This window comes from Leptomonas pyrrhocoris (assembly GCF_001293395.1).
Source record: "Leptomonas pyrrhocoris isolate H10 chromosome Unknown, whole genome shotgun sequence".
Lineage (NCBI taxonomy): Eukaryota > Euglenozoa > Kinetoplastea > Trypanosomatida > Trypanosomatidae > Leptomonas > Leptomonas pyrrhocoris.
In genome coordinates, this window is record NW_015438372.1 from 558108 (window position 1) to 576418 (window position 18311).

At 58.6% G+C, this 18311-nt stretch overlaps 8 protein-coding genes across 19 annotated transcripts; all 8 read right to left on the minus strand.

Annotated features, from left to right (window-relative positions):
- Positions 1 to 26: 26 nt before the first annotated feature.
- On the minus strand, positions 27 to 1889 carry ABB37_07019 (hypothetical protein; the record flags this gene model as incomplete). The annotated part of the gene is made up of 1 exon (XM_015805506.1): positions 27 to 1889. One exon carries the CDS (start codon positions 1887 to 1889, stop codon positions 27 to 29), a length of 1863 nt encoding a protein of 620 aa, XP_015656119.1.
- A 236-nt stretch (positions 1890 to 2125) lies between these two features.
- ABB37_07020 (hypothetical protein) lies at positions 2126 to 3121 on the minus strand (the record flags this gene model as incomplete). 3 transcript variants are annotated; one of them, XM_015805509.1, is made up of 1 exon in its annotated part: positions 2126 to 3121. In XM_015805509.1, the coding sequence occupies exon 1, from the start codon at positions 2987 to 2989 to the stop codon at positions 2126 to 2128; it is 864 nt and encodes a 287-aa protein (XP_015656122.1). In that variant the 5' UTR covers positions 2990 to 3121. The 3 variants fall into 3 exon arrangements, with proteins under 3 accessions (XP_015656122.1, XP_015656121.1, XP_015656120.1); XM_015805508.1 differs by having other exon boundaries at positions 2126 to 3074; XM_015805507.1 differs by having other exon boundaries at positions 2126 to 3037.
- Positions 3122 to 3879: 758 nt separating this feature from the next.
- ABB37_07021 (hypothetical protein) lies at positions 3880 to 4844 on the minus strand (the record flags this gene model as incomplete). 5 transcript variants are annotated; one of them, XM_015805514.1, is made up of 1 exon in its annotated part: positions 3880 to 4844. In XM_015805514.1, exon 1 carries the CDS (start codon positions 4408 to 4410, stop codon positions 3880 to 3882), a length of 531 nt encoding a protein of 176 aa, XP_015656127.1. In that variant the 5' UTR covers positions 4411 to 4844. The 5 variants fall into 5 exon arrangements, with proteins under 5 accessions (XP_015656127.1, XP_015656126.1, XP_015656125.1 ...); XM_015805513.1 differs by having other exon boundaries at positions 3880 to 4797; XM_015805512.1 differs by having other exon boundaries at positions 3880 to 4790.
- Positions 4845 to 5492: 648 nt separating this feature from the next.
- Positions 5493 to 7769, minus strand: ABB37_07022 (hypothetical protein; the record flags this gene model as incomplete). The annotated part of the gene is made up of 1 exon (XM_015805515.1): positions 5493 to 7769. The coding sequence occupies exon 1, from the start codon at positions 7578 to 7580 to the stop codon at positions 5493 to 5495; it is 2088 nt and encodes a 695-aa protein (XP_015656128.1). The 5' UTR covers positions 7581 to 7769.
- Positions 7770 to 9419: 1650 nt separating this feature from the next.
- ABB37_07023 (putative mitochondrial mitochondrial carrier protein) lies at positions 9420 to 10659 on the minus strand (the record flags this gene model as incomplete). The annotated part of the gene is made up of 1 exon (XM_015805516.1): positions 9420 to 10659. The coding sequence occupies exon 1, from the start codon at positions 10521 to 10523 to the stop codon at positions 9420 to 9422; it is 1104 nt and encodes a 367-aa protein (XP_015656129.1). The 5' UTR covers positions 10524 to 10659.
- Positions 10660 to 12145: 1486 nt separating this feature from the next.
- Positions 12146 to 13455, minus strand: ABB37_07024 (hypothetical protein; the record flags this gene model as incomplete). The annotated part of the gene is made up of 1 exon (XM_015805517.1): positions 12146 to 13455. Exon 1 carries the CDS (start codon positions 13310 to 13312, stop codon positions 12146 to 12148), a length of 1167 nt encoding a protein of 388 aa, XP_015656130.1. The 5' UTR covers positions 13313 to 13455.
- Positions 13456 to 14065: 610 nt separating this feature from the next.
- On the minus strand, positions 14066 to 16187 carry ABB37_07025 (hypothetical protein; the record flags this gene model as incomplete). Of its 3 annotated transcripts, none has more annotated exons than XM_015805520.1 (1): positions 14066 to 16187. In XM_015805520.1, the coding sequence occupies exon 1, from the start codon at positions 16010 to 16012 to the stop codon at positions 14066 to 14068; it is 1947 nt and encodes a 648-aa protein (XP_015656133.1). In that variant the 5' UTR covers positions 16013 to 16187. The 3 variants fall into 3 exon arrangements, with proteins under 3 accessions (XP_015656133.1, XP_015656132.1, XP_015656131.1); XM_015805519.1 differs by having other exon boundaries at positions 14066 to 16180; XM_015805518.1 differs by having other exon boundaries at positions 14066 to 16164.
- Positions 16188 to 16877: 690 nt separating this feature from the next.
- On the minus strand, positions 16878 to 17816 carry ABB37_07026 (hypothetical protein; the record flags this gene model as incomplete). Of its 4 annotated transcripts, none has more annotated exons than XM_015805524.1 (1): positions 16878 to 17816. In XM_015805524.1, exon 1 carries the CDS (start codon positions 17550 to 17552, stop codon positions 16878 to 16880), a length of 675 nt encoding a protein of 224 aa, XP_015656137.1. In that variant the 5' UTR covers positions 17553 to 17816. The 4 variants fall into 4 exon arrangements, with proteins under 4 accessions (XP_015656137.1, XP_015656136.1, XP_015656135.1 ...); XM_015805523.1 differs by having other exon boundaries at positions 16878 to 17794; XM_015805522.1 differs by having other exon boundaries at positions 16878 to 17695.
- Positions 17817 to 18311: the final 495 nt, after the last annotated feature.

Genomic DNA, 18311 nt, shown 5'->3' on the forward strand with positions numbered 1-18311 from the left:
ACACTTGCGTGATCTACCTTTGCCGCTTAAGGCAGATGACATGGCGACCACTGCATAGGATGGACTCGCACAACGTCGTGCTCCTCCGCGTGTGCGAGCATCGAGAACAGCGCTCCAGAATCCAGATCATGTGCATCCAACTGTCGCACCACCTCTTCCTTCGTGCTGTCGATTGTGGTCAGCGTGTACGTCTCACATGCCGCACCAGCGACGGTTGCGGTGTCCGTGCCGCTGCGCAAACGCTTGATCCAGCTGCACTGACAGAAGCACACGCACAAGTCCTGCGCGCGCGTCAGCGCAACGTTCAGCCGATTCCAGTGTGCGAGGAATCCAGCAGCAGCGCCGGAGTTCGTCACGGTCCGCACGCAGCTCAGCAGAATGATGCGCTTCTCCTTCCCCTGGAAGCTGTCCACCGTGGATACCTGCAGCCCACTCTGCCGCTCCTCACGCGTCAGCAAGGAAAGTATAAGGACCTTCTGTGCATTGTAGAAGGTGATGATGCCGAGCTGCGGCGCCATGTCCCACACCGTCAGCCGCAGAAAGATGCGCAACTGTCGCATGCACTGGACCACGGCAACCGCCTCTTTCACGTTACACAAGGATCGACCACCACCCACCTGCATCTTACCCTGTGTAATGTCTCTCACGATGAAGCGCGGACTCTGGCCGAGGCGCTGCGCGATGGCCAAGTTGGCCGGATCGTGCGCTGTAGCCGCTGCAGACGCCACGTCGTCGCTCAGCAAGCCGGTGCCCTCGTTGTCGCTGCCGCGAGCACGCAGGTGTACGCTGCTGTGCGTCTCCAGCTTCGAGTCGTAGAAGTACGCGTTTGGGAAGGCGCAGATGTCGGGGTGCATGCGGTACTGCGTGCGCAGCAGGAAGGACTTGTGCCCGCAGGCCAGCATGCGCACCAGCAGACTGCGACGCAGGCCGCACCGACTCGCGTCCCTGGAGAGGATGGTGGGCTGCAGCTGCTTCGAGTCGCCGACCAACACAACGGCGCTGTGCTCACCTGCGACCTGCAGAGCCTGCAGCACCGCCGGCTCCGTGCACTGTGAGGCCTCATCGACAATGACGGCGTCGAAGGTGACCCACGGGTTGATCTTCTTTACGCGGTGCAGCGAGCCCAACGTCGTGAAAACGACAGCGGCCTCCTCCACCAGTTCACCTTCTATTTCCTTACGCAGCTCCCAGTTCTGTGACTGCTCCTCTCGCGGTATTCCCCTTTTCTCCATATCTGCGCACACTCGATCATCGAGGAAGACGCATGGGCGGAGTTGTAACACTGCCCGATCGACTTTATCCCTCAAACCAATGCGAAGCAGCTCCCACCCTTGAATCGTCGCTCGCGACAACTCATTCAGGTCGTTGCTGTCGGTGTCGCCCAGAAGCTTACGCAGGCGCAGCAGTACCTCATCTACGGCGCAGTTGGACGGAGCACACACCAGCACCCTTCCAACACCCTTTCTTTCACGGAGGCTGCTGTACAGTATGTTGAGGATAGAGGTGGCGATGGTCTGCGTCTTGCCGGTGCCAGGCGGCCCCTCAATCAGCACTATGCTCGGCGCACGAACCGCGTCCGTCTCCGCGGCCAGTGGAGGATGCGCAGCGAGCAGCACACCCCTCACGGCGCTCAGCTGCCACTCGTTCAGGCGACTCTGCAAGAGAACTGGCGCGGCGTTGGGCGAAGCATGTTGCACACTCCGCACATAGGCGGCGCTGCTCTCTGCCGAGCGCCGCGGGTCAAATAAGGTTTCAGCAAATCGTGTTTGTGGATCCCCATCACCGCATCCAGTTCCATCTGCGTTGCCCCAATACCCGAAATCTTCTTCACGTAGAATGTGTCCCCCTCCGGTGCCACAGGTGGAGCGGGGGAAGGACTGCAGAGACATGCCGTGGTAGCCGCGTGGCAAAATGGGCGGATGCAGCGATAACTTTGCCACATTCTCTCTCAAGAAGACGCCCTCGACGAGCGCCAGCTGCGGCACGCACCCAAGTTTCCGCCACTCCGCGGGCAGCTTCCTCACCACCTCCTGCACCTCCGCTTCATAATCGCCAGCAGACGCTGTATTTTGTGTGTGCGTGAGACAGTGCTGGTGCCATTTACTGGCAAATGAATTGAGCGGGATCAGCACCACCACGATGTCGCCCTTGCACAACACAGATTTGATGCCTTCTCGCAACGCCCGTTGCACGTCCGCGTCCAGAGGGCGGTTCCCCTCATACGAGAGAGGCCGGGAGGTCGCCGGTACCGCATCCTTTTTTTTTCTGAGTCTGGTCGGGGGCGAGTCAGGGCAGTAATGAAGGTGCAGTTTGATGTCGGCGCATCAACCCCTGTCCAGCCCTTTCGCTGCACAAGCCGTGCCACCCTCGCCTGCACACACAAACGTAATACCTCAGGATTCAAAGGTGTGTTCACGCACCACGCCTCTTCCACAGGATGCGGCGCTTTGGCCGTTTTATCGTGCGGTTGATGCTGTTTGCGTGCTAGATGGCGCACTGCCTCTTCAACCGAGAAGCCACCCTCACCGCTCGCAGCCACCAGCTCCGCAAAGTTGCTGGTGATATTGTACCGCAGCTCCACGCCGAGGTGAGGTGTGAAGCGACTTACATAGGCCAGCCCCGACACCGCTTCAATGCCGTGTTTGCGGCTGCCATAGAAGTCGTCGCTGTCGCACGAGGTATCGGATCGACTTGTCCTGCCTGATGTGACGTCACCGCTCGGTACGAAGATGTCAGGGATCGCCGGCAGCTGCGGGACAACGCCGTGTGGGCCGATGAAGTCGTCAAGCTCGGGATGGTCCGGCGAAGTCAGGCCTGTGCGGGCGACGATGTCCTGCAGAAATGTTTTTTTGGGATGAAAGAGGGGAGTGCTGTCAGCCTTTGCGGCGGAGGCAGGAGGTTGCGCAACAGCGTTTTCGTCCGTTACCGCCAGCGGAGGCAACTCAGATTCCGCAGCTGGGACTCGCGGCGTAGAAAGGGAATGGCTCATCTGCGTGTGGAGTCTGTAGAGCGTTTTTTTTTATTCTGCTTAATATTCTTTTAGGAGGAGAGAGAGGGTTGGAGGCGACGGTCTCTGATGGTGTGTTGTGGTTGTCGATATCTCAAGTAGAAGAGAGTTGACTGAGGAGGGGAGGTTTCGAATGGGGGAAAAAAGGTGCCGTTGCGGAAGAACGCGGCCCGACAGCTGCACGCGTGGCATCACCGTCGTGACTGCACCGCGGAGGGCTCCCCAACTCTATCGGTCCCGTTCCATGGAGTTGGGAACAGACTCCTACAACGACCCTGTAAGAAAGGAAAAAAGAAGAAGTGATGTCGACGACGTTGTGGGTCTTACGGTGATGTAGGATTCACCCTAACGCCTCGTTTGGCGCACGCTTTACGGGCCATCACACGTACTCTACGACCTTCATAGCAGCGCAACGGAAGACCTGCTCACACGACAGCCTACTGGCGTTTGCGTAAGTTAGTTAGGTGCCAACGGCACAAGTCCGCAGGGTGGCACATGCGCTATTGTCAAAGATTAAGGCAACGTACGCCACGATGTTAGGAGATCCAAAAACAAAAACAGCAGCGCCATCAACACCCCTGGGCCCCTTCCGTCGCCCGACAGGCGATGAGGTCGAAGAGTGGAAGCGGGAGAGGAGTGACCGGAAGGCCGCAACAAGAAAGCCGTAGCGCACCCGCAGTCGATGTTGTGGTACCTCCCCCCCCCCCCTCCCCACACCCCAAAGAAAAAAAGTGCGACTGCCAACGTCGGTCCTTCTCATCTTCTACCGGTTCACGTGCTTACGTGTATTCCCTGACGACATGGCCACCGCATGGCACACACGTGCGTGCATGTAGCTGGCGGTTCCCCCGCCCCCCCCCCCTTCCCCTCCGCTATCTGGCGGCGTCATCCTTCACGCACGGCGGCGCGTCGACGCCCTCCACCCTGTCCACGACACGCGCGTGAATGCGGAAGGCAGGCGCCACCCACGCCCCACACGAGCATCGCGACCCGGTCCACGACTGCGTGCCCAGCTTCGCGCGACAGCGCACGTTGGGGCAGTAGATGGTGTCCGGCTCCACCACAGCACCCGTCGCGTTCGCCGCACGAATTTCGAGCGCCACCCACGGACTTTGATCGGGATCGAGAAAGTAACTGGTGCACGCCTCCGCAGACGACGACGACAGCGACGACGGTGTCACGGTCGCGCCGTCCGCCGCTTTGTGGTCGAGTTGCGTGATGCCGCGGCGGTATTTAAAATTCTTTTTTGCACCTTCACCGGGATCGTGTGGCACGACGTCCTGCGCATCGAAGAGTTTCATGCGGCAGCGACGGCAGGCGAAGTACGTACGGAGGGGCACGGAGGGAATCGATGCGGCGCCGTCAGTCCCCTCTGACTCGCCTATCGCGCTGCGAGAGCTCATGATCTGGCAAAGACGCGATCTCCTCTTGTCTGTTGCCCGGAGAGATGTGCTGTATAATCTGCGCGTCGGTGCGGCTCGCTCTATGGCGCCAACGCTGACAGACACACCAGCACACAGGAAATGGAAAAGAATTGCAAACTACGTCGTTGCGCTGCGGCGCGGCTTCCGTCACACCCCCGAGCGAAGCAGCAGCAGTAACAGCAGTTGCAGCAGAACCGGAAGATAGCGCCGGCGACAAAACCGAAGCCAATGTGCGCGGGACGATGACGTAGGAAAGATCAACGACTAGGTGAGAGAGTTGAGTGAAAATAGAAGGGGATAAATGTTTATAAATGTATACTCTGGTGATGGCTGTGCCGCAGTTGGGCTGCCACACCTTCTGCGACCTCCGTGGTGGGGGGAGGGGGGTTGGGGTTGGGTTTGACGTCCCCATCTCCAAGAATGGGCAATAAAACTCAGGAAACAAAGGCCAACAAAAAGGAGATGGGAGACCGCACTTCCTCATCTCGTTTCCACAGTACCACTGTGAAGTGCGGAGGAGCTCGTTGACGCGCGGACCGTGTGTGTGGCCCGTCGCGACGTCCAGCACACCAATAAAACCCACAACACACACACACACAGACAAAGTCTGAATCACGTGACGTAACACGCAAAAAATGCCGCGTACGTGAGCTGCAATTCGTCTCGGAGGAGAATAGGAGCGCGTCTCTGTCTTCCCCAACCGCATCGGCTTGTGCGTCTAACTCTGAGTACTTTTTTTTCTTATTATTGTATAAGTTTGCTTCGCGACCTCCTCGCGCCTGCGCTCCTGCAACGATCTCTCTTGAACGCGAATGTCTTCGCTCGGAGAACACGAAAGGTAAAGGAGTATGAAAACGAGGCCGGAGAGTGCGCGTAGCGCCGCTACTCTTCTTTTTCTTTTTTTCGCCTAATGAGAATTCTATCTGCACCACGAACGCGGCCACGACAACAACCATAAGAAAGATTGCACTGCGATGAAGAGCGCACCACACAACGACGGCGCGAGCCGCTTTTCATATTCCTGCCTTTGCCGTTCGCCTCGCCTCCTTCACCCGCTCCGCTCAAAAACCTCCGCTGACCTTTTCCTCTACCTTTTCAATAAAGTTGAGAAACTCCTGTGTGATGAGAGCCACCTGCGCCATCGCTTTTAGCTGATCGCGCGAGATCCGCAGCGAGCCCTGCGCGGCGGTCGTCGTAGCAGCGCCCGAGCTGCGCGTGCCGGCCCCATTCGCCACCGCAGACCCACTCCGCGCCGGCGCCGTGGACGAGGTGCAGCACAGACACGCCAGCTGCGGCCACTGCACAAGAAAACGGACGAGGTAAAGGTAGTGGAGGTGGTCGGCGAGGCGGGGAGCCGCCCGCCCGGCGACGTCCACGTCTGCACTCTGGAGGGCGCGCAGGGCCGTCCACTCTGCCAGCTCGGCTGACTCCCGCTCGTACAAGAGAAGGTGTGGGGCGGTGTGCTCGAAGAGCTCCGCGATGACGCGCAGAACGTCACGGTAGAGCCGTTCCTCGCGCTGGCTGAAGGCGAAGGTGTCGGCGAAGTCGGGGCGACGGCGCTGCTCGGAGAAGAAGTCATCGATGGAGCGCTCAAGCATTTGCACAACGTGGGCGGCGCTGCAGGACGTATCGATACTGACGCACCGCGCGGAGGAGGACGACGATGCTGGGAGGGTGGTGTCCTCCTCGCTGGGCTCTTTGTGCTCTTCCCCCACTTCCGCCGATGGTGCGTCCGCCTGGTCTGTTTCGTCCGGCTTCGTCTCCGATTTGGGCAGCGCGGGGTACAACGCCGCCAGCGGAACGGACACGCCGACCCGTCGAAGCGGCAGCTGCGCGTGGTGCAGGTGTTCCAGCGCCAGCCGTCGTCGCAGCCGCGGGGGAATCACCAGACCGGGCTGCAGCGGTGTCGGACACACCTGCGGAACGACCTCGCCGACGACCTTTACGGGCGACGGCGCGGTGGCAAGAGAGGTCGAGGCAGCGGCAGTCGTCGTGCTGATGCTGTGGCTGTTGTTGCTCAGGCGCTCCTCTGCCCGTTCGCGCTTCCGTGCCTCGTGCCTTCCACCGCTGCTGCTCGTACGTGCAGCCGTCGAGATCGGCACCGCGGCCGCAGCGACTTCCGCAGCGCTCGTCGACGCGGCGACGGCTGCTGCTGGTGTCGTTGCTGGGTCCGGGCCGGAGGTTGCGCTGAGGTAGACCTGCGCCCCTGTCTGCGTGCCGCGCAAGGAGGCGGCGTGGCGCAGCACGAAGTCGTCGATGCGGCGGTGCGCGAAGGCATGAAAGCCGCGGGCGAGCGTCACCCAGGAGTCGACCTTGGCGTTAAAGGTGATGCAGTTGCGCACAAGCAGCTCGACATCCTCGCGGAGGCGCGTGAAGGAGGCGGCGACGGAGGTGCCGAAGAGCGGCGCTGCCGACGACGACGATGCGGTGTAGAAGCCCTCCTTCGCCCGCTGGTGCATCAGGAGGAGGTTCATCGGGTGGGGACACATCTTTTGGTAACTCGCGCGAAGATCCGGGTAGGCCTCGGCCACATCCACCGAGAAGGCGCCGCCGTCTTCGCGGCGGTTGAGGGAGTCCACAAGTTGCACAACCTCGCGCGTGGTTGGCACGACGAAGGCGGTGACGGTGGCCGACGCCGCAGCGGCCGCGGTCTTCTCCGTGGAGGAAGCTTCCCTTTTATCCGACGCAGACGTCTTCTTGGTTGGCGCACCCGGCGTCGGTGGGGGTTGCAACGGTGCGGTGGCAGCGGGAAGCCGCAGCCGAGACAGCCGTCGTCCACCGTTATGCTCGACGATGAACAGGTCGATTTGATCCAACGCGAAGCGCTCGAATTTTGCCGCCGTCTCCGCGTACGCGCTGGTGGGACCGTTGTACGCCACACAGTTGGAGACCATCAAGGCGATGTCGGCCCTCAGGTCCGTCAGCTTCACATCGTACGAGTAGGCGCCCTCCAGCGCCTTCTGGGCCGCCGTGGCCAAATCGCAGCGACGCGGGCACACCTTTGTGTAGCTCTCTGCTAAATACGGGTACGTCTTGACTACATCCTCGGCGAAGATGTGGTGGTCCTCGTCGCGGTCTAACGCGCGAATGAGTGCTGCGGTTTCCTCTTCACCGTAGAACTTGTGATCTCTAACAACGCTGCCTTCCATTTTTTAACCTCTTCGCGTTATTGTCTTTTCCTTTTCTTTCTGAGGGTTAATGATGCGAAGGAGGTCTGTTAGGCCTCACTTTCCAACGTCGGCGAGACCCACAGCGGGAACACAAACGCACACACACACGCACCCAACAACAACAATCAAGGATTGAATGCTGACGCCACAGTACTGTCTCTCTCTCTCTTTGCAAATACGTGTACGTTGTTTTCCGTGGTGCACCGTGAGAAGGCGGACAGGAGAAAGGGAGAGGAGAGAGGAGAGGAGGAGGGAGTCGTAAACAACGAAACGAAAGAGACGGTAGAGGAGAAATCACGCTGTCCCGCTAAAATTCAGGGTGCACTGCACCGCAAAAGGCCAGAAAGTGCCTTAGCGATTATAGTAGTAATAGTATCAGCACTAATAGAAGTCCTGTCCTGACTCGTCGAGGTGAGAATGTGCGTCATTTGCATTCATTCCCCCCTCCCCTCTTCCTCGGTTGCCAACGACGTAGCACCCAACAGGAAACCACGTTGCGCCCGATTTGCTTGCCTTCTGCCTTTGCTCAAATACGCACCGGAGCTGATCCGCAAACGACCCACTTGGGCCACGAAATAAGTAAAAAATATACTAAATTAAGAAGAGAGAAGAAAGGACGTCCAGAAGGAGAAGATAATGTTTGATAATATGATCGAACTGCCAGGTAAAAGAGGATCGAGGGAAGTCGCGCCTGACATTCCGCAAGTTTTTCGTGATCTCTGGGTGGTGGCGGTGGTCGTCGTCGTCGTCGTTGCTGAGAGGGACGTAAGAACAAAAAACCCCGTCGATACAAAAAAGACTTACCTCAGTTCGACAAGAAACGCGCTGCGTACTCATCGCGCGCACACACACACATAGGAAGATAAATAAGTATTGAACGAAGCGGTGCGTGCGGTCGTAGGCGAGGAAACGCTGACGGAAAGTGGGATGTACTTTTCCTTCCTTCCTTTCTTTATTTTTTCCAAATGAGCAATGCTCGGCGCTTCACACGGCCCATTCGCTGCTCGAGAACAACACGAGAGCATCCGTCGCCGACAAGGCGGGGAGCATCCACCACAAAAAAGAACACGCATAAAACACGGGCCCCGCAAACACCAAACCAGAAGCTTTGGCATACGTAAAGGGCATTCACGACACACACATGCAGTGATTCCCCTTAAAAAAGCGGCGAGGAATAAAGAGCGCACGTGAGACACGCGACGGGTTCAACGACATCAATTTTTTTGGGGGTTTCTCCCTCCCCCCCCCTCTCCTCCCCTTCGTAAAGTAGAACGAAGAAGTCACCCCTCGCCGCTTCTGCGGGGGCACACCAGCATTCACACACCTGCGGGAACAGCAATTTCAGGAAACACCACATGCACAGTATCAGGTCAAACAGAAATGCAAGGAGGGCGGGCGGGTGGGCGAGGAGGAGGGGGCTAGGAGGAATACGAAAAGACCGGTGGTGCCACAAAGGGCTTCTTTTTCTTTATCCTTTTAAATACATACGCACATACAAACGGTGGAAATCCAAAAGGACCGCGTGCATGATGAACAGCAAACGACAAACCGCCAATTACATAGGAACAATAATAATGATCACACATACACACACCCACACAAGTGCTCTCCACTCCGGCCCACACTTTACCATGTGACTGTGAGGAACTACAACGCAAACATGAACATCCAGAATGTATATATATATATATACTTATATACTAGCATTATAAGAAAAGGAAAGAATGCCGCAGCGAGTGCAGGAAGGACACCTGCTGAGCCTTCCATCAGCCGGCAGACACGACGGAGTACGCCTGCGCGGCCCCTACACAGGAGTTACTACACTTGTAGTTCGCCTCTGGAGGCTGTTTTGTTCAACGTAGTCCACGTCTGCTCATACACGGCCATCGAAATACCCGAGACGGGACCGGCCTTGAACAGCGAGGCCGCCAGGCCACGATAGAGCCGCGCAGGGTGGCGCAGAACGGCCGGGATGGCGTGCGCCTGGCGGGACTGCACGAGCGTCTTAACCGTGTCTAGAGGGTACAGCAGCACCCACGTCGCCATGGACGCCGACGCGCCAGATAAGAAGGCCCCGAGGTGCGACGTGCGAGGGGCGCCGAGCGCCGTGGCGAAGGCACCCTTCGACTCCGTCTGAAAGCACGCCCGATCGCGCAAGTTCGCGTAGAGGCCGAGGTAGGCGCCCGCGAAGCACACATCCTTCAGCACGTTGTAGCGGAAGCCGCGGTAGTACCCAAAGAAGCCCTCCTTTCTGTAGATGTCCTTCATGCACGTCCACGCGTTACGCGTGTCTCGGGCGGTTTGGTACTGCGTCTGGATCTTAATCACGTGCATCGGGCAGCCAATCAAGGTGCCGAAGCCGCCCGCCAAGGCTCCGCTAAGAAAAGTGCTGCCACCGACATACGCGAGAGCCTGACAGCTGTAATGCCGGGTGGTGAGTGCAAACGACGAAGCAGCGATGGCACAAGGCTCTTTCGCACCCGCCTTCGCCTTTCGTTTGCGTTTTTCGTGTTCCTCCTCCGCTGCCGCCGTTGCAGTTGTGCTCCACGCACGCAACCAATCCCACAGCGCAAACTGCAGACTGCGCTTCGCCCCTTCCATCACCAGCGGCGGAGCGACACCGCGATAGAGGCTGCGAACGCCCTCCGTCGACACCATCGACCACATCGTGCCAAAGGTGGAGCTCATCACATTCGGTCCTGCGGCCTGCATCCGCACTTTGGCGGTGTCGAGTGGGTGTCCCAGCACCACCGTCGAGGCTCCCTGCGCGGCCCCAGGCAGGAAGGTGACGAAGGACATCTTGAGAAGGCTCAGCAGCGCCCACTCTCTCTCTTCGACCGACACGAAGAAGGAGGAGTGGGTGGGGGCGGATGTGGGGACCGACGAGGCGTGCCCGTGCGGTACTCCCGGCGCCGTCGTCATCTCCCGCATGAAGAGACCTTGCTAAATATAGTTGAAAAATGAAGAAAACAGAAAAGGAGAAGATAATTGTAAAACCCAGACGGAGGAAGTTTCAACGTTGGTGAGGAAATTTAAAGCGCTTTAAACGATCTTTTTCTTTGTATTATTATTTCAAGCGAAGAAGAAGAAAAAAAAAAGGGGGGGGGCGGCACGAACTCAGAAACGAAAGGAAGAGAGAGAGAGGTGATGATGCTCCTTCTCTTTCCTTCCTTTTCGCCGATGTGTTTTGTGAGCTTCGTGCACCACACAGAGACAGATAGTTCTGATACCTCACCAAACGCAAAAAGGCAGCCTTTTCTTATGTATATACATACATACATATATACATACATATATACATACATATACATATATATATCTTCTCAAATGATCGCCCTTTCTTCGTTACGGAGAGATGAGAAGAGCCGCTTCTGGTGAGGGCAAGCCCAAAAGAGCCACCCGGCGGAATAAAGTGGAAATACGCTGGCAAGAAACACTTTATAGCACTAGCGCACGTGTGCGCGTGTCGAGAGCTTCGTTAGGCCGCTACGGACGTGAAGCAACACGGGTAAAGGAAACGAAGAGATGAAGCGCTGGCGGGGTAGAAATGAAGGCGTGAAAAGAAGCAGAAAGAGACAAACCAACACCAACAAAGAAAAACACTATAACTAGTAAAGTAAGGATTGTGGATCATAAACACACAGAGAGTATAAAGATATATATAAGGACTCCGAAATGTTAACGGAGGCGATGAATGACCTAACACGTATTCACCCCAGCCTAACCTTTTTTCTTATCAGAAGGATAACGCACAACACCGAACCGCTATACCGTGTCGGCGCTGCCAAGCAACCGAGGGACACGAGAGTTACTCCCGTCGTTCGCAGCGACGCTGAAATCGAAGGAAAGGCGTTCGTATATATATATATATATATATTGTGTTTGTGCGGTTCCTGTAGACAAGTTCAGCAGGTGCGTGTGTTTGTGCAATGTCGTAGCAGCAGGTTGCGGGTGTGTCCATATATATATAGGTCATGGTAAAAGAAGAAAGAGGGAGACAGCAATACAGCCCATTGGGAAGATGCGACACGATGAGGCGAACGACGCGTACGAGTAATAAAAGCAAAGAAAAGCAGGCGAACGAACCTGGCTACGGCGTGCTTCGGCCGCGTGTTGTGCCGCTCACCTGAAGAAGCAGAGCAAGCGAGAGTACTAAATACATAGCACTTTTTCTTTTCTCTTTTTTAAAAGGACATACACTTCTCAAGTGCAGGTTTTGACCCTTGCTTCGGTTGTTGGGCAAGGTATCTCAGAAGACATGAAAGGAAAGGAAAGGAAAGGAAAGAACAGCGTTCCACAGTACTGACGGAAACATTGATGTACATCGATTAGGTCAACAAATAATAACCATCGTAAAGAAAGGAGAGGGAAGAACAGAGAGAGCGGAAGAAATCATCAGCTTCCACAATCACGTATGCGATCGTCGAGTTCGCGTGGTGAGACCACGCTAGAATGATCCACTGCACTACCGATTCAAAGAGAAATAATAATAAGAAGAAATGTGGTAATTCACGCTCTGGGGAACACTTGTGTCCCTGCCGCTGCTAGCGTCGCACGGCGTACGGCTTCACCACCCAGTCACTGTGCAGCTCACCACACCCCGGGCAACGAATCGGGCGAATGCTGCCATCCTCGTCACGGTCCATGTCCACCAGTTCTCCGTTCGCGTCTACGCGGAGAAGCCGGCGGTTGCAATGCCCGCAGTAATACGCGCGCCGCTGCACCGACGTCGCGCCGCTGTGCAGTCGAAGCTGCGCCGCCCGCCGCTGCGCCACCACCGTCAGCGATGCCGCCGCCGCGCGCTGACTCAGCAACGTGTTGCCGACGGCACCGACGCCGGCGTAGGTGGAAGGCGAGGCGGAGCGCAGCAGCAGCCGCACGCCGTCATTTCCGTCCCCCGTTGCTGCGGCGTCTTCCTTTGCCACGGCGGAGTCCGTTGCGAGCGGCGTACGCGCCGCGCCCGCCGACGGCCCACGCGGTGCCACGTATCGATTGGAGTACGTGGTCGGCAAGTTCAGATGATCGCCCTGCTCGTTGAAGGGGGTGGACGGCTGCCACGACGTGTGCGACAGCTTACACCGCGGGCACATCAGCGGAAGGACGTTGTCAAAGGCCGATTTCGCAAAGGGCAGCGGGGTGCCGTCTTGGTCCATCGCGAGGACGTGGTAGCCGCAGAGGCCGCACTGCCATGAGACATTCTTGCGCAGTCGCGACGCGCCGGAGGCGGAGCTGTGTGCAGGCGGCTGCCCCGGCGAGACATCCGCCGCGGCGGTGGGAGGTGCCGTGGCGGTACCGTCGTCGTCGACCTCCACCACCGACACGTTCGGCGGCGGTGGCTGCTGTGCCTGGTGTTGCTCCTCCGAAGCCGTGGGGGAGGGCGAAGGCGAGGGGAGAAGGGTGTCATCATCTACTGCTGTTGCCGCCGCTGCCGCTGCCGCCGCCGGCGTGGATGTGGACGTGGAGGACAGCGAGGTGCGCTTTGGGTGGAGGGCCGCAACGGCCACCGCCGTCGGCTGCGGCGCCCCGTACATGTCTGTCGCCCACGAGGAGCCGGGCTGCGGGGAGTGCTGCCCGCGCACGACGTTCGCCAGCGCGTGGACGTCCGCCTCGGTGGTGGCCACTGCGATGGCGCTCGCAAGCGGGGAGCTGTTGCAGAAGAGGCCGCTGGCGCTGGTTGGGGTAAGGGAGACGTTGGCGGCCGCCATGGGCATTGCTGGCGGGCGGTGGAAGAGGAGAGATGTGTTATCTACTGTTGTTCCTGTGCTTTCGCGTGTGCTCTTTCGAGGCCGTTGATAGCAGGCACTGAGCTTTGGCAAGAGGAGGTGCGCGGTCGTGCGGCGCGTAAGAAGAACCCTTATGGTGAAGTAAAGCGTTTGTGGATGTAAATGAATAAGAACGACGTCAACCCTCAAAAGAAAACACGAAGAAGAGGTGGCTCGAATGAGTAGAGAAGTAGGCAGCGGCTTGGCTCACTGGAGAGACTTCTGACGGGAGTGAAGAGATAATAATAATAATAATCATCGTCAACCCAACGGCAGTAAACAACAGCATGATTTGCGATGGCGGCGCGGGTGCGCACCTCGTTGCCTCCGCTGAATTTTGGTTGCAAGAGGCCATCCCCGCCAGGTTAGAAAGGAGGATTCCCCTTTTATCCAAGACGGAGGACGAATGACGCGAGGGCCGACCACGCTCCGTGAGACGTTGATTCCGTTTTGAGGTCTGAAGTTGTGGCGCGAGGAAACCCTCCCCCAAAAAGAAACGCAGACTGACGTAGCTCCACGCAGCGAATCTTGCATTTAACATCCATGTTTGTTTACAGATATATACATCCCAGCAGTGACGGCGGAAGAAGCAAGAAAAACATAACCGCTACGAGGACGAAGGCCACCGTTTGCTGGGCTTCAAACCCTTCCCTGTTTCTCCCCCCACACACCCGCTCGCCGTCTACCGTGTCGAGGCACACCTCATTTCTTTGCGGAGGAGGGCGCCGAGGAGGAGGCACCACCCCCGCCCAGCGCCGATCCGCCCGCACCGTCCGCCGCAACGGCCTCCGTGTTTGCGGACTCCTCGACATGCACGGTGGTCGGCGTCAGATACGGCAGTGCAAGCGTGCACGCGTGGGGCTGCGCTGCCGCGGTGGCTGCCGCCGGCCCACACCCGCCCACCACGTAGGCAACGCGCTGACTCGACACGACGGCCGCGGCGTGGTGACGCGCAAACGCCGACGGGACCGCCGCCGCCGCCGCCGCGACGACGACAGCAGCGGAGGGCAACGACAGGTCGAGAGAGGCGGGGGGGCTGCCGCCCGCGCTGGACGCCGCGGCGGAGGCGCACTCGCACGGTGCGTTCATCCGCACCCACCGCGCCCGGACCACCGGCGGCCCACGCGCCGTCACGGCGGCAGGGCCGTTTTTAGCGGCCGGTGCCGGTGCCGGCGCCTCCGCCAGTTCCCCGTCCGCCCCGCTGAGGATTTGCAGCAGCCACGCATCGGCGCACACCGCACCCTCCGCGTCGAGGCCGCCGAGGACAAAGACCTCGCGGTGATGCACCAACGCGCCGGCGGTCGACGGGGCAGGGGTGGGAACGGCGGCGACGGCGGCGGCGTAGCGGGCACAGGGCCCGGGCCCGCCTGTGATGTGCACCGGCAGCCACGCGCTCAGTCGCGTGTCGTACACCGCGACATCTCTGTGCACCGTCAGCACCGCAGTGGCAACGGCGTCAGCGCCGTTTGTGTTGTTGCCACCGTCGCCGCCTTTGCTCGCCGGCGACCCGCGTTTGTTGACGGAGGTGGTTCGTGAGGCCGCCTTGCCGACCGTCGATGCCTTTCCCGGGCTGTTGCCACCCGCGGCTCCTCTTCCCCTGCCAGCGGGCGTCGGGGAGCGGCTGGCATCGGCGCCGTCGCCCTGCCAATGAACGGCGCGACCACCGAAGACGAAGAGGTAGCGGTCGCACAGGCAGCAGGCGCCATGAGCTGCTCGTGGAGGCGGCACCTGCTGTTGCTGCTGCTGTTGTTGCTGCTGTGGTGGAGGTGGAGGTGGAGGCGGTACTGAAGGATAGGTCGGGGAGCCTTGGCGGGGAAGGGAAGAAGCTTGCTCCGCTGGTGTCCCTGCCGTTGCCGAACCGCCATCGTCCGCCGTCGCGTTGTCGACGATGGTGCCTAACGCAGCAACGGTGCCTGCCTGCGCCTCGCCCCCAAAGCGAAAGCGAACCCCATGCACCGCGGTGACGCTGTGGTGGCTGCGCGTCGCGCTGGGCAGAGACGTGGGCGGACGAACGGGCGCGTCCACATCGCGGCCGATGGGCGAGAAGCACCGCGTGTCCGCAAGACGACGCCCGCGACTCCACCCGCCGTCCACCCACGCGCCGACCGGCCGCTCCGCCTCGAGCGCCTTCGTCTCCCACGTCACCCCCCACGGCGCGTAGTGCGGCCACTGCACCACCGACTGCCGTTCGTCTGCGGTGGAGGTGCGCTGTTTAGTGCTGTCGCGTGTCGCTTCTGTGCCCGCCGAGACGGGCTGACACGGGATAGACTGCCAGACGTGAGAGGCTTTGGTGTTGCGACCGAGGTGGGCGGAGGTCCACGCCAGCAAATCGAACGCCGTCGTCGCCTCCGCCGCCGCCGCAGCAGCAGCAGCGCAATCGCACGGGCGTCCTCCGACGATGCACAGCACGCTTTCATTCGGCGAGAGCTCCGCCGCGTGTCCCCAGCGCGCCGTCACGGCTGCTCCTGCCGCGCTGTTGCGCCGCACCGACTCCTCTGTTGCTGCAGTGGCTGCGGCGACGGTGGTGTTTGCCCAGACCGTAGGGTTGCCGACATCGACCACGAGAGGGGGGCCGCTGATCGTCTCCTCGTATAGCTGCGGTGGGCCACTCGCGACGCCCTTCCCTCGCGCACTCGAAACTTTCCCCATAAAACTAACAAGTCAAAGACGACAGAGAAAAAAAGAAGCAGGGGAGAGACGCAGGACCAGGTGGCGCACGCTTAGCCGTGGTGCAGGAAGGCAGAGGAAGGCCCACAAGCTCGAAGGGGAAAGGGAGGAGGGAGAATCCTCAAGTGAAAGCCTTTAAATGAGAATATCTCCACACTGAAAGCCAAATAGAGCAGGAAGGAGGAAGGAGAGCGGTGGTGGAATAAGACAGCACACAGAAGACGACTTGACGACATTAACATCACCCACAACATCAAGGGCACTTTGCGCTGTGCGAAGCGATGCCCGCTTGAAAGGAAGAGGGAGCGGTGCCTTGCAATACATAAACCTACGAAAGGAATGGACACGGGCAGCATTTTCGCCGTTGCCAGCCCCGTGCATTGCCAGCAAATTCTATCGGTCCTTGTCGTTTTCCCTTTTGACTGTAACGCATCCGAAGCACAGGACAAAGAAACGAAGCTACGGACCTCACCGACAACCTTGTACAGGCTTTACTACCTTCTGGGCAGCCGTTGACTCACAAGAAGAAGAAAAAATGAGTAGACGAATACGGGAAGAAGGAAAAGGAAGGTGCTGAACAGCCTCGTAACAGCACAAAGCGCGGCGGTGATGTCTGCGGCGTTAACCAGGATCAAAAAGTCACCGTTAAAGAAAAGAGAGAGAGGAAGCTTCACACCGCCCTCCTCCTTCCTCTGCGAAAGACAACCACAATAACTCGTTTTATCAACCGTCTACTGCGCTGCTTTTCAGTCGAGTGAACCGATAGAGGAATAGCGAAGGGAGACGAACAAGCAAGCAGCAGCAATACAAAACAAAGTAAAATCAAACCTTGACCCTGCGGCGCCTCCTATGCCTGAGGAAAAGGATTGTCCATGTTGTCTAGATTTTGCAGGGCCCACTCTGGCAGGTACGCCTTGGCGTGCCGACACAAGCGATCGATGTGAGGGGGAATCAGAACCGGCACCGTGTACTTCCTCCCCTCCACCTCCACGGTCTCCGTGGGCCAGCTTTCGTAGGTGATACGGTTTGCCCTCCGCATCTGCGCCACGCGCACCTCCGGCGACAACAGCGCCCTGCTAAGCTCCTGCACGAAGTCGATGCAGTTGTGCTTAATGAGGTGGTACTGCTTGCCCTGCCAGCTGTCCTTCTGCCGAAAGGCCTCCACCAACTCCTTCACGGCGGCGGAGCTCAAGTTGGTTTGACCGAGGTAGAGTTGCTCGCGAAAGACCTGCCCTTGCGAGTGGCGCGGCTCCACCATGGCGACACCGGTGCCCTCCTCGCAGCGGCCATACTGGTACTCGTCGTCGTAGACTTGGATGCCGACGTGGTGTACGCCGAGGCCAACGTACCACAGCCACCCGTTGGCCCCGATGACGTCGTACACGTTCAAGAAGACGGCGTTGAGCTGCTTTGGGCCGTCGCAAGGGTCTGACGCGACGAACGGCGCCGTTGTGTCCCCAACGTGGGAGATTTCGGCTGAGGAGATGGCAGCCGTGCCGGCATTAGTGGGGCAGAGCGACATCGCTCGTTGCGCGTAGAAGTTCCTACTTGCACGTGTGCGTTTGGGCGTGTCACTGTGTGTGTGTGGATTGCCGTGTGCGATGTTCCGCACGTCAAGAGAGAAAAGGGAGAAAAAAACAGGTTCGTGAATCGCACCTTTCCTCCTCTCAGGCGCAGTGAGCAGACAGGCAAGTAAGCAAAAAAAAGCCGTTGTAGCAAGAAGGCGAAGAGTGCATCCGCGGCCGGCACAGCAGGAAAAAGGGCTTGGTTTGCGAGTTGGTGACGCTTGTATGAAACGCGCGAGGCGGAGAAGGAAACAGAGAAAGGAAATGGAGGAGAAAACGGGTAGACTGCACGGCGACGTCGCCGCGACAACGGTCTTCTTCTTCTTTTCTTTCCCAGTTTTTCTCTCAGCGCTCGTGCTACACACACAGTGGACGACGATGATTGGTGCGCTTCGTGTTGGAATCATTAAAAAAAGGAACAACCGCAAAAGGAGAGAGTATCGGTCTAAGGAAGATAACGCGCAATTGCACACACACCAACTAGGAAGAGAGAAACAGGGCGACAACGGAAAAACCAAGTCGTGAACGGCACTTCAGTCTCAAAAAGGAAAAGGAAAATGCCATCGTGTGAGCTCAGCGATGCTCGGACACGACGGCACTCATCACGACGATCGATAGCGAGAAGGATAGCTAGTAAACAAAATCATTCGGGAAGAGGAAAAACAAAAGGAAGTGTATGCACATCACAGCAAATAAAAATAATAAACTACGAAACA